This window comes from Antedon mediterranea, chromosome 2 (genome assembly GCF_964355755.1).
Source record: "Antedon mediterranea chromosome 2, ecAntMedi1.1, whole genome shotgun sequence".
Taxonomy (NCBI): Eukaryota; Metazoa; Echinodermata; class Crinoidea; order Comatulida; family Antedonidae; genus Antedon; species Antedon mediterranea.
Window position 1 is genome coordinate 1,413,506 of NC_092671.1, and position 14,870 is coordinate 1,428,375.

The 14,870-nt window shown below is 29.9% G+C and overlaps 1 protein-coding gene across 7 annotated transcripts in view; it reads right to left on the reverse strand.

The window, feature by feature from the left end:
• LOC140040004 (neuron navigator 2-like) overlaps window positions 1-14,870 on the reverse strand; it is a 184,744-nt gene that overhangs the window by 147,992 nt on the left and 21,882 nt on the right. The window contains exon 1 of one of the 7 annotated variants that reach the window (XM_072085617.1): window positions 5,457-5,595. The exons of the other annotated variants lie outside the window; for them this stretch is intronic. Within the exon in view, the coding sequence (XP_071941718.1) occupies window positions 5,457-5,507 (51 nt within the window). The 5' untranslated portion in view covers window positions 5,508-5,595. Of the gene's footprint in view, window positions 1-5,456; window positions 5,596-14,870 lie in introns of those variants that run through there. 7 annotated transcript variants of the gene reach the window in all.

Below are 14,870 nucleotides of genomic sequence, written 5' to 3' on the forward strand. Positions count from 1 at the left end.
GTCATCAACTCTCAACAACATGCATTACTCACATCAGTCTTGCTACGTAATTACTTAAAGTTTTCGATACTTAAATTTTGAATAATCAATCCTATGTTTATATCTCCATGATCTGAATATATTAAATTAGTTTTTCTTTTTAATATAAAAACACTTTTGCATACATCAACCATACAATCAATAAGACGTACATCCCAGGATAAAAAATATCACCAGCTTTAAAATGGAAATACATACCAAATACAACGTATATTGATGTCTTCGTTTTAATATGCATTTAAACTCTCCAAAAAAGACACCACTAGACTATCCCTAAAATTTTAATTTTCCGCAAATTTTAGTTTTCTTTTGCTATATTCATACAATATATTCAAACTTGGGACTTGACAGTTTTGTGGTAGAGGGGTGCTTTAGGAACCTATAAATTTCATATCAAAGTCCTCTTTCTGAAGAACATGGGATATTGTGCATTTAAAGTAAGCTAGGCACGAAATAGACATAAAGATTTACAAGTTGTCCTCTCATAAAAAAGTAAAGCATTTTTGCTTACAACTTTCTGATTAAATGAAATATACAAATACTCATTAATTTTAACAATTCATTTTTCAAATTCAACATTTTTACAAATTAAATTTATTCTAATGTTTGAAAATAAATCAAATATACGTTAAAACGTTAACAGTATTATACAGTAAAATTGACTTAAATCCAGCAGTGAATCATTTTACACATTATGCCATGTATCCGTAATTGTCTGTGAATCCCATAATACCTATTTATTTGTGTGAGATAAATCATCCCATGACAATCTGTCACACAATGATAAGTGCAGTGCATCTCTAGAGTACAAGATATAACATAGGTAAGTTGGGTAGCTTACTCAAAAAAATGATCACATAATTATTTTAGAGAGAGTGTGGAATGAGCAACCTTTGTTGTAGGGTAGGACCAGTAACTATCCCTCCCACTTCTTGCCAAAGAAAGAAGACCGCTTATTTCCAGAGAAAGAAGACCGTTTCTTTCCAAAGAAGACCGCTTCTTTAAAGAGAAATAGTGGATAAAGAGGCCTTTATTGTACAGAGTGGCATAATATTTAGCATAAATTATTTTTCATTTGGCTCTTCCGAAAGGATATACTTTTTTCCATTTTGCAATTTTAATTTACATAAATTTAAATATTCTGCTTAATACAAACATCATTTATTCTTGATTTACAAGCAAGCAAATACAAAAGACCTACTTTCCTCTCAATCTGCTCTCTCTATGACTCAGCACAAACCCCTGGGGCAAAATTTGAGGGGAAAGAATATCACTGTGATCCATCCTCTGTGTACCCCCAGATAATCCTTGACGAAATTCCTGAAGGAATATCAAAATCATAAATTATCTGTAATGTGACAAGGAACGGAAAAACTGAGAAACGTTTCTGTTCAATGAAAATATCGGATAAGGGTTTTTTCGCAAAAGGAAAAATAACCATTTTTTTAATTTTTTTTTTTTAAAGTTTGAATGCTTTTTTGTTTTTTGCACTGTTATTGTCCGACAATTGAATGTTGTAAAATGTTGTAATAACATCATCATTCTTTGTAGCTACTGTATATTCTTAAAAATTAAAATGAATTACTTTCAAATTTTTATTTTTTTAAGCTTTTTAAGAAGTGAACATTAATCAAATATTGTTTTTCTCACCGACCCAAGGTAACATGATGACAAGGATATGAAAACATCAACAAAGTACTTGAGAATAGTGGTTATGAAATAATGCTACTATACAAACAATATTCAATATCTTGATGCTACCATAACAAATCAAGGACAGAATTAAATGTAACAACCAGCAATATATGAGCTGGAATCAATGCTAGATTAATAATCATAATGTTTGTGTAACCAGTAGAAATTTCAAAATAAAAGAAATTAAATAATTTCAAATTTTCTGGTTAGAAACATTATCAAATAATAATCATGTGAAAAAATTATCCTCCAAATAAAAAAGAAAAACAGGACAAATTTCAAACATCTGGTTAAATAGCGTTCTCGAATGATTGAGAATGGTGGAACGCCATTTTAAAGTTATCGCTGTACAACTTTTAGTTGTTATGCAAGGTGAGCACATTGTATTTCGGGTAATCTTGCCATTTTTTCGTCAATGACCCCACACCATGTATTTTCCAATAAAAAGGTTATTCTAATGTCCACAGTGAACATTAGTTGACTAAGACAAATCTTCTAACTCCTTTAATTCAATTATTCTTTTTCGAAAATTCCAACACATCTAAATCCCCGCGATATGAGTTCACAACGCTACGATACCAACATCAACAGAGTGATTCATACTTCACGATTGATTCTTTAAGTAAACGAGATCATCAACGCACAATGTACATACACCAGACAGATGGTTAAGGTAATGCACCAGTGTTTATTTTAGTACGTTACTAACATAGTACAAAATGTTGTTAGTCACAACAGTCGTATATTAATTCTTATTAATAATGATCTTGCAAAATATTTTTTTGGTCTGATATATTGTTTGGACAATGAGAAAAGTCATGGTTAGAAAACTAGATAACAAAATTGTTTTCTAAATCATTATAATCTCAATATTTTTTTTAATGTGAAGTAGAATCTCTCTATCAAGAGGACACCTTCGGGACCCAACAAAGTGTCCTTACAAGGATGTCCTTTTAATAGGAGGTGTCGTCTTAATAGGAGTATCCCCTGATTAGAGGTTGGCTGTAGTTTAAACACAATTTACATAAAAAGTAAAAGTCAAACTTTTTATTCATTTTGCAATTGAAAAAATCTTAATGCTTGTAATTTACTGTGTACAAATCAAATAAAATAATTATAATTAATTAAAATACTTGCCCTGATAAAGGACTAGTGTTGCCCGAAGGCTGTGCTAATTTTTTTGGCTATTTTACTTTATCATTTTGATTTAGTCTTTTGCTTATTTTATTTTGTATCTCCATTGAGATCCAGCCACTAATACCCACACAATTCATTTTTTCAGTAATTTGCCTTTGGATTGATAATTAATTAATACAGATATAAAAACACATCAAAAACTACAATAATTATGCTTAAAATTTAGATTAAAATATTTAATGCCAGATGGCATAGAAGAGCAAAAGGAATGATTGGTAATAGCAATATTTTAATATAAATAGTTTGTTGTAAAAAAAAAATATTCAAGGAAAATATCAATCATCTTTATTCTTTAGGAACAGATGTTCAATAAATAAAATATTAATAAAAAATGAAAATTATTATAAAAATAAGTTAATTTGATTTGATATATACTCTATTTATAAATCATTATCACAGTCTAAATCTTGAGTACGCAAACATTATGTTAACCTCTTCAAACTTAATTTACAGTCAACACATTACATGTCTTATTTACTGTCATGTGTATTCATACCGTGACATAAGTTCATTTTATGTCATCTCCGTATCTCAAATGGTCTTTTTCTTGTGTACATATCAAGGACTTACAAAATCAAAGCCAAGTTTATTAGTTTTAATAATATTATTTTAAGTTAAACAATCATTTATCTTAACTTAATTCATTCTGAATTAAGTTAACTGATGTTATTGTATTTAACTTCAAATTCCATTGTCTCGCAAGTGATCTTTAATGATGAATGAATAGGTAATATTGTGGGGATCCAAAATGGAAAAAATATAGCAAATGTAGCAAATATAGTCTAAAGCTCTGTATAGACTATCATACTAGCTTGACAAAAAAGTGTGATATGCCTAAATATGGTAGTGATATGCCCAAATATGGTAGTGATACGACATCATCATGTTGTCCAAATATTATAAGCACTTTTTTTTGTCACATAAAGTTTGATAGTGTAGACAAGGCTTTAGAGATAAAGAAAGCCTGGCACAGTTTGAGTAACTACAAAAATAGCAAATCTAGGCACTATACAAAATCTTCATTCTTCAGAAATTAAGGGAAGATTTAAAACTAAGGGGAGATGATCAATAAGCTAACTTCTTGTTTCGTCCTTTCCCTGCACTTTGTTGACAAAAAAACATGTACTTTATTGTGTTATATTATTGTGGTAGTATGCCTCAGTCAATTAGATTAAAGGGACAATGAATGTCACTATAAATTTCTAATTTTTCAGAAAATCCACATGATACACGTCAAACTCAAAGCAGAAATGTGAAACATATATTTTAGACATAAGTAGAAAATTAACAAATGTCTTGTTGAACTTGTGCCATAAATGAGTTGTCATTTTTCTGAGAACCCAATTTTTTTCAGAGATTAATTAATGTTCAAGAAAACAAATTATGAGTTACCTCATTTTTTGGCACATGTTTTCTGGGAAATAATTTTTTTTGCAAAAAATGTAATTAATGAATATGCAAAAAAAGAAAATTGTTAAAGATCCTAATCTTGATAGTAAAAAATCTAATATTTTTTACTGTATCTCAATAAAATGACAGAATTTGTTATTTTTATTTTATTGTTTGAAAACTATAAATTCTGATGGAGATGTCTTAAGGATAATAGATAACTTAAGATGGATAAACAAAAAGAGGGATTAAAAAAGGTTGCCCGATTGATTAAATGCCAAGAGGGTTTATCAGTCTGCTAAGATGATCAATCTACGCATCTCAAATCAAACTAGACATCGTTATTAACATAATTAAAAAGTTTATAATAGGAATGAGGACTGTTTACCGCACATGAGACAAACCTAGTTTTACTTTCTAACGTGACTGTCTTTTGTATTTAATTATTTGGAAGAGTTAGTTGTTCAAAATGAATGACGTGTCTAGTACCCAATTTAGCTGTCAAACACTACGTGCATTATTACTACTGTACAACATTCAAAATGACAGCACTCATGATGTTACTGACTCATTGGGAAAATTGCCATTGTTAAAAAAAAGATTCTTTTTAAATAAAAGGTTATTATTGTTGGATTTAAATTTTATTGTTCTAATATCTGAATATATATTTACCTAATAAATATAACATTTTGATCGTTTATTTAATTAGCTTCTCATTAATAAAATAGACACAAGACCTAAAAATGTATATGACCCCAGATATAATCCCATGGTCCTCATGTATAATCCCACCCTAAATATCTTGATGCCATGGGATTGTACTCAGTCATATAAGTATTTTACGCTAATGTAAATATCTAAATTTATATTTAATTTTTTAATACAATATATTATTTAAATGCTTAGTGAAAAGAGTATACAAATTACACATAACAAATTATTTAAATGATAAAAAAAAACATGAATATTAAATATCAAAAAATGTTTTTATAAATAAATGTCATTCTAGCATCATAGTGCGATACAAACATGAACATGAAAAAACCTTCCAGAATTCAATCAATACAAATAACAAAAGCACTCAAGAGGAATATCCAGTCAATAAATAGCAGACGACACTATCCCATGGATCTTACCTTCTTTATTTTCTGGTTGTTCTTTTCCCATTTCCATAACATCACAGCCATAATTGTTTTGGAATTTGTTACGTATTTAAAATCCCTGTATTAATCTCCCTGGCATCCAGCAACAAAAACAACCCTTCAAATAGCTGCCATCCTTTTAATTCTGACAGCTCGTCTATGTACATACTACAGTACATAGATTCTATAGTGATTTACTCCTAACAGGGCCTTTGGACACAACCATTCATCAAAAGGGGTGAATAGTAAAGCATGTATTAGACAACTGTGACTATTCAACCGTAAATCAATATTACAACCTTCTAATACAATGACACTAAGTATATACTTAATTATCCAGGGACAACTATAAATAATTTAATTACTTTACAATTAAATAAATAAAATAATGAAATTAATTTCAATTAAAAATTTAAAGAATTATGATTTTGTTATCCCTTGATAAAAATGATTCATTCCACAATATTTTCAATAATTTTACTCAATGAAACAGCATTGTATTGCTTGGAATATATTCATGAATAATGGAACGGTCTTTGGAAAGAGGGTTAATTTATATGCTGCCATGGCAACATGTGCACATCATTCTAATCATTATTGCAAATAATTAGGTGATTAAAGATTGGTTGAGAAATAAAAAGAGCACTTCTCAGTTGTCATGACTACCATGGAAACTAACATAAAGTAGGATTGGAATTACATGATATGAAGATTATGAATTATGCAAATGAACAACATCTGCTAATATATAATTACGTAAATATCATGTTTAATAAGAAAATATGATATTTATGTCAATAATGCTAATGAGATGTCAACTTTGAATTTGTTATTATTATAATTTAGTATGTATTTATTTTTTTCATGTTTTCATACACTATCAATTTTGCTAAACCCAACACATCTATAGTATTACACAGTAGACATACAACATCCTCAAAAGCCTTCCATTTTCACCCTCTGACTTTTTTTATATAAACATTTTGGATTCTAACATTTATTATCATGGAAAAACAGTGAATGACGACATTTATATTCATTTTATTTTTTTTTTTTTACTTTTCAAAATCAACTTTTATTTTGTTAAATTTCGTACATATCTAACACAGCAAGTAACTCGTCAAACAGCATTTGTTTAAATCCCAAAACAATTATTTCCAGGACTACTTTTCTGTTACAGTTACGTTATTTATTAATGTTCTATCAATTTTTAGTAATCAATAAATTCAACATATAATTACTTTAAAGTCAACATGTCATTTTTCAAACTAAATTGAAATTAAAATCCTAATAATCTACAATACTTTAAAATGTATGTACTTTTTGTTATCATAAGTAACTAATTTAGGTCACACATTTTAATACAATCGTCCGAATTCACGACAGGTCAACTTGGGTCACAAAAAATTAGTTTCTAATAATAAATCTATCAATGAATTGTTCAATCCAAATAAATTTTGGTCTACAATTAAATGGGACACACATGTGTGCATTTGTTGTAGTGTGCAAAGCCAACTTTATTAGTGCGTGCTTAAATACCAGCTTTGTCTATAAATTAAGCGCTCCTTATATAAACTATCGCTCCAACTAAAGCCTCTCGTCAATTAGAAACTACAGTAACTTTTCTCATTTACGGTACGTACACATCTGAGCGTTGGTATTTCATGATCATAATCCAACAACATTATGTATTATATTTATAATGTTATTTTATCATCTAATACTGTATGCCTTATAAATTTTATTTTATTTTTTTTAATATACATAATCATAAAAGTTTTGTATATAACATATTTACACCAGCTGCATATCCAAAATATTTTAGCTTCTTCAGTTTTTTTTTCAAATAGTTACAGCCGAGTTGTGTGTTCTATTGGTACTATTTTGTTCTATACATCCTCAACAAAATAACCAGTATTATAAATTAATTTTTGTTTCAATAATAATGTCTATTGGGTAATAACAAATATTAATATAATATTGATTAGACTGCAGTGTCCCAGGAGTACCATACTAAATTCACTTCTATGCTAAGGAATTTACGTGAGATAATTGGCATGGAAATGATGGTGAGTGGACAGTAGAAATTAAACAGCTAGCTAGTAGTAACACACCAATATAACTATAGTATTAAGTAGACTAGAATTTTAAGTTGCACATCCTATACTTGGCATTCCTTATACCATCCTTATTTTTATAGTCCACTTTAGTGATATATGCAACAACGCCTATATGTAAAATAGATTATTAATTTAATTCTAATTTTTTGGAGAATACTGAATTTTTAAATAATTGTTTTACATCAGTTTACATAAAATAAATATGTCATGACAAATCATAAATGATACATTAAACACTTTAGGACAGAAAGTCTGCTTCAAAGTTCAATTGCTCGAGCCTTTCAGGCAGAGGCACCGTTTACCGTACTTAAAGCGCGTATATTGGCATGGGTTTGAGGCCGACTTGCTACTACTGTAGTTTCTGGTGGTGAAACAAGTCTTCTCGGATAAGTACTATAAACCGTAGATCCAAAGATCTATTTTTGAGAATTGTTCAATAAATTAGACTATTTGAAATTGAAAGTTGTCTTCAAATTGTGCATTTTTATTGAAATGTGGCAGTATGGTTTTTTTGTTGAATTTTCCGATCTGCTCCGCCTACCATCTCTATTCAACTAACATTGACACTCAAACATAAACAGCTATTATAGGATGTGAACTTGTAAAATTGGCACTTTAAATTGAGGTAGTTTTCAACGCGTTGTTTTCATTGTACACAGAGTCTGTAGTCCATGGCAGCTGCTCTGCAACATGAATCTCTATTTCTATTCAAATACTGTAAAATTGCTTAAGTGTTTATAATTTATCTCACGCAACACTAAGGTACCTTTGGTATATTACACCTGTCATGGATGAAAAGACTGGATAGTTCAAACACGGAGTAGCTCCATGGTTCAAACATCGAGTAGCTCATTGGTTCAAACATGGGCCATAAAGCTGAAATGAACTGGGAGTTAGTTGATATAAATATTATCTATACAATTTATATCTATTTTAATGTAATTTATTATCTAACAATAATAGTACTCAAGCAGAACCAATTATACAAGTAATCAATTTATCAAATAAGTCATACTGTATTTATCTTCTAATTTATAAGGTAGGGTAGGTAAAGTCGAAACCAAGCTAATGCTAACGGCCGTAGTGCCCATCTCCATTTCTATCACCTGGGTGGGGAGGAACAATGTGGATAAAGAATCTTGCTCAAGGACTCAACACTGCAGTGACCGAGCCGGGGCTGGAACCGACTACCTCTTGATTGCAAGTCCAATGCTCTAATCATTGCGCCACAGTGCTCCACAATCTAATTTATAATAATGATAAATCCTGAAACACTTAAAACAATTTACCAAAATGAAAAAAAGTACAACTTAAAGGCTGGCATGAACATGGGATACTTCACTTCTTAAAGAGGTGGAACTAACGTATAGTAAAACAGATACCACTTCACAAGCATTCTTTCACTAAATGATAGGGGAGAAATCAAGACTAGGTGCTGTGGTATGACGTTTCTAGGTCTTCTGCTGCCTTGTTTTTTTCTGTTGAAAGCATACATAGGGATATTTTATTTTATTTTTTGCATTTAAATAAGGGAACTCTTATACATGAGTCCAGTCCCAGTGATGCAGCCACAAGAAATAAAGTGGTGTGTTTGTTGTTGTTTGCAAGAAAAGGGAACAATCCTCTGTGCAACCCTACCCACTGGGTTGTCAAAGGCCTGTGAAAAAGTGGTCAGGTTGAAACCTTACCAACCGTACTGGTCCATCTTCTCAATGTGGACCAGAAACCAACTTCGTTTCACCAAGATGGAATAAAACTAAGTAAAGTATACTGCAAGGTTTAAGTATCAACTTAAATCATTAAGCATTTGGATTACATGTAAAATGACAACTGTTACAGCAACGTAAAGGGGAGTCTTAGCAAGAACTTAACTTAATTTACTTTCATCTATTATAGATTACAGCATTCTTGTTCTACCAGGTGGCTACTAAGATGCAATTTAGATATGAAATGGGTACATCAAGTGGAATCAAGATCTGGAGCTGACATAATATCAATCCATCTCAAGAATGATGACAATCTTAAAGCTAGTAGTAGAATAATTAAATTATCAGTGGGAATTGCGATAAAGAACAATGGAAAATCAACATTTAACTTCACAACACTAATATTTATCTAAACATTATTTAAAATAACGCGTAAATTGTTGCTGTTTTTCTTTCAAATTTGTAAAAAAGATTCATAGGGTTTCTATTGAAAGTATATACAAAATTATACAAAATTAATTAGAAGGTAAATCATCACTTTTACACCATTTCTACAGTATTTTAATAGTGGCAAACACTCTAATTGTTTTTGAATAATGTATAAATTGTGTATTTTAATGGCAACCGTGTTCTCGTTTGTCTAAAGCCAACTCTCATCATTCTGTTGATAGAATAATTCAGAGGATGAAATTAATGTTTTGTTTACTATAGTATTATTTTACTTTATGATAATTACATGTATTTTGAAATTAAATGTTATTTTATAACGATGACATTAATTTAATTTTGAAAAACTGTGGCATTCTAACGAATGATAATTAAAAGCTGATATTTAATTGCCAATAAACATATTTTCCAACATTAAATATCCGTAAATAAAAAAAAAGAGATATATATAATACTGTGAACAACCATGCTATATATCATGTGAAAAGTAATCATCTTATATCACTTCAGGCAAATAAATTTAACAAACTGACAGCGTTTTACATCCTCTCTTTTTAACCTAATGTATTTATCATAAAATATATTTAGAACATTCTATAACAGCAGACGTGTTATATATTCCATGTAGCTACATTTTCCACATAGTGAATTGCAAAGATTAAGTGTGTTGAAAATTGAATTACTTCAACATGAACATGTGTTAATTTTATAATTAAAATTAAGTTTAAAATGTACTTTTATTTTGGACTGTAGCCTATTTGTTTCTAATGATAACCAGGTGACATAAAGTAATTTTTTTAATTATATTAAAATTGACAAATGTGCATGATGCTAAAATACATAAGACTGTACTTGGGAAATAAGCGTGAGCTAAAGTAATGACTCATGGATAATGGAATAATTATGTTTATTCTTAGGCTGACAAACTAATTGGCCTACGGAATTATTGATTAATTTCTGAAATGTATGCTTGATATGCTCTGTCATTGACGCTGGCAATCTAACACATTTAAAATAGGTTAGGTATTTAAATATGATATAATATTAAAATTATGCTGCATAACATAAATTGTATATAATATGTAGAACAATATTAATTTGAAACCCGAGTTGCAATTCAATTGTTATTGTCTGTATATTTATGCATATTAATTTCTGTCCGTCATAGACGCTGACAGAATTGTAAATTTAAAATAGGTTAGAAATAAAGAAATTGAATATAATATTAATACAGTACAGTGAAAATGGTGATAACAATGATACATTTGAGAAAATTCTGTTTTGGTTTTTTATTTTGTATGAATATGATAACACATAGTCCATCATCTATCAATAAAAACATAGAGGGCAGTATACGATAATTTTTTTTAAACAAGAAATGAAACACCAGATTCCTAATTAAAGGAAGTATTAAAGATGTTGATATAGCTCCCTTAACCTTGCCAGTTCATGTAATGGATAGCCATGAAAAAAACAGTGAAGTGAAGTTGCTTGCATATCCCAGTAAAAGAAAATAAGAATTTATTCTTGCTTTGTGGACTATAAAATATGCTATAGAACTTCAGTCTATTAAATCTAGATACACATTTTTCATTAAGTATGTCCTTGGCTAATATCAGTTTTATTTACCATCACCCTTATCCAATCAAGTTTGGTCTATTTACCTTGAGTGCTGGTTTTCAGTGATTTGTTTGTTACTGCATTACTTTTACCCAATATATTTTTATTTCAAAACCATAATAATTTTTGGTCAAGGATCAAAAACCACAGACGATGTCAGTGACCTACTAAGCCATGACAAAACATTTCATTTTTACAATCTATCATATAAAGTCAACATAAGTGTTTCCTCTACTTTGGAAAAAATAAATACATTTAAAATGTAAATGCTCAAAGCATTATATTGAAATAGAAGCCATTACTAATGGCAACATATCCTTTGAGAAACATATAAATGACAATACTGTTTTATTTATATTCATCCATGTTTAATAATAGAATACAGTAAATTGTGCAGGTCTCTGTAGAGGTTAGATGACTATCATACAGAAAGAACCAATAAGAACAACTTGCAGTCCACTGGAAAAATACTAGGGTAGAAAGTGTGCGCATTGAAAGGAACTGGCCACCCTACCACATAATGCTGAGGCTAAAGCTCTGTCTACACTATCAAACTTTATGTGACAAAAAAATATGATGTGCCCATATATGGACATGATGATGTCATATCACCACCATATTTGAGCACACTTTTTTGGTCAAACTAGTTTGATACTGTAGACAGAGCTTTTAGTACAATGAGCTAACAGCTTATTCCTCTACATTCAGAATGAATACCAGATAAACAAATCTATGAGTACATACCAAATGACACTTATGAATCCTCTCAAGGTTCAGCTTAACTGTACAAATATTAAAATTATTGACAATGATCACCATGGCAACAAATTGCTACCAAATCTGTACCTGACCTTCACATTAATAAAAGACCATTAGCTTGTCCACCTGTCTGACCATTAGTTTTACCAATTGCCCTGTTGCTAAGCATTCATTAATCCTGATGTCATGGTAACAAAATTAATGTTCTGTGAACATTACTAATTCATTTATACCATGGACATCTTTTAATATCTCCAGTTTTAGTTTTCAGGGACATTTAATTGTAGCTCTAAATATTTTCCGTCTGAAATTTTATGCTGCATTAAAAAAACTCATATGTTAATATTTTTTTCTGTTTGCTGTAACAACGTATTAGTGACTTATAATTCATATCTATGGAACGCCGTTTACGCAACATTTCGATGATATGAATTTTATGACGCGATATGTGAATGAAATGCATCGATATGAATTGAATGGCCTGATATATGAATGAAATGTTTTGAATTGAATGCTTTGAATTGAATTTTTTGAATGAAATGTTTTGATTGAAATGTTTTGAATGAAATGTTTTGAATAAAATGTTTTGAATGAAATGTTTTGAATGAAATGTTTTGAATGAAATGTTTTGAATGAAATGTTTGAATTGAATTGAAAAGTCAAACTATTGGCGGCGTATGTCATTCCCGCTCGCGATTTTTTTTCAACCTCTTAATAGGCCTAAGCATGGGTACCCTCATCTCCTTTCAACGCTGTCATCAATATGAATCCTTTACAGAGACTCCCTAACAGACCTGAAACATTGGAATACATATTTCCGAACCCAGGTCTGTTAGGATTCTCTGTAAAGGCAGCGTGGAAGAAAGGAGATGAGGGTACCCAGGCTTAGGCCTAAGAGGTTGAGAAAATAATCGCGAGCGAGAATGACATACGCCACCAATAGTTTGACTTTTCAATTCAATTCAAACATTTCATTCAAAACATTTCATTCAAAACATTTCATTTAAAACATTTCATTCAAAACATTTCATTCAAAACATTTCATTCAAAACATTTCATTCAAAACATTTCATTCAAAATATTCAATTCAAAGCATTCAATTCAAAACATTTCATTCATATATCGCACCATTTAATTCATATCGATGCATTTCATTCACATATCGCGTCATAAAATTCATATCATCGAAATCTTGCGTAAACGGCGTTCCATACATATCAGTGTGTTTCTAAAGTTTCATACATTTGTAACTATAGAGGGCAGCATACAAGTTAAAAAAATATAAGGCTGGCTATCCTGTTAACATTAAAATTACAATGAGGAGGTGCGCTTGCAAAAAAATTGTTCTCTGGGAAGACAAAATATTCAGATCATAACCCTGAAATGATACTCAATCAATCAAAATCAATTTATCAATTCCATAAAACTAAGGATATAAAAATATGGCAAAGCTTTTAAGCCAAGACCCTTAAAAATAAATAAGGTAATAAGAAGTTATTTATATCAATAACAATAACAAACAGAATAAACTTGGACGCTGCTACCAGGACCTTGCTTATTAAAATGCACACATAAATACACAATTGCAAAACCTATTTAATGTATCAGGTTAACTATAAAATAGAACAAAATTCAGGGTTTTATTATCCCTTTTCAAAATGTTTTAAAACACCATTGAGGATTGTCTACCACAGTGCGTTTCCTATGTCAAACACCCTGTAATAAATCTCCTTTATAATGTTCATAATAGGACAATGTATAGACTTTATGTCTTTAAGTCACAATCACAATACTAAGAATGTTACCACAAGCACAATCATTCTTTTTATTACACATACTAAATTCATTAATTTAAATAAGTTTCTTTTTCACAAATCTCACACATTTTGTGTTTATAAACAATCGTTATACTTTGTGGTTTTTGGAATATAGATTATTCATCTGCCATAACTTATGTTTTTATGAGACACAAGAGGGCAGCTTACCGACAAACTTTCTTTTTTTCTAATAAACGTCACTTTATGTTTTGAAATTTTCTACAAAAAGAAGAGTTATTGGTGAGATGTTTTGCCATCCTGTGACATAATTTTCACTTGAAAAATATGAACTTCAATGAAAAAGAAAAATAGATATCAAAAATTAATTAATAATTTCACTTTAGTTTTCAAAAGGAGAGAGCAAGCGTCCCAAGCATTCTATGATTTGCCGCAAGACTCGACCTCCACATCACTAGCCTTACGTTCATACCTCTATACCACTAAGCTACTCCACAGTAGTTATACAATTTATCATCCAAAAGAAAAGTTTAATCCATTGTATATTACAACATAACATAAAAAATTGAAAAGATTATGAAACTGGACAGCGTATTAATAATCGTGTGAGTGAACAAGCCCATACGGCGCTTCATTGCCAAGGAAAAAAGGTTGGAATGGTGTAACTCATGAAATTACCAGATTAACTGCTTTAAAAAGGCACCAACAGTTTTACTTGTAGATTAGAATTTGATCGAACATCTTACAAACGCATCACTCTCTTATCTTTTCATCAACTAATGGTTTCCATATAAAAAAAAAAACATCTATCATAATGCACTCGATTTTCAGTGCTGTATCTCCACATGACAGATATTCCATTTTTTTTTGTATAAAATTATAAAAACATTTTTTAAGAAGTTCTGTACTAAACCCACATTAACAAACACCTGACAAAAATATTTTCTAAATTGTTGTATTTGTTATTATTTATGGTATTGA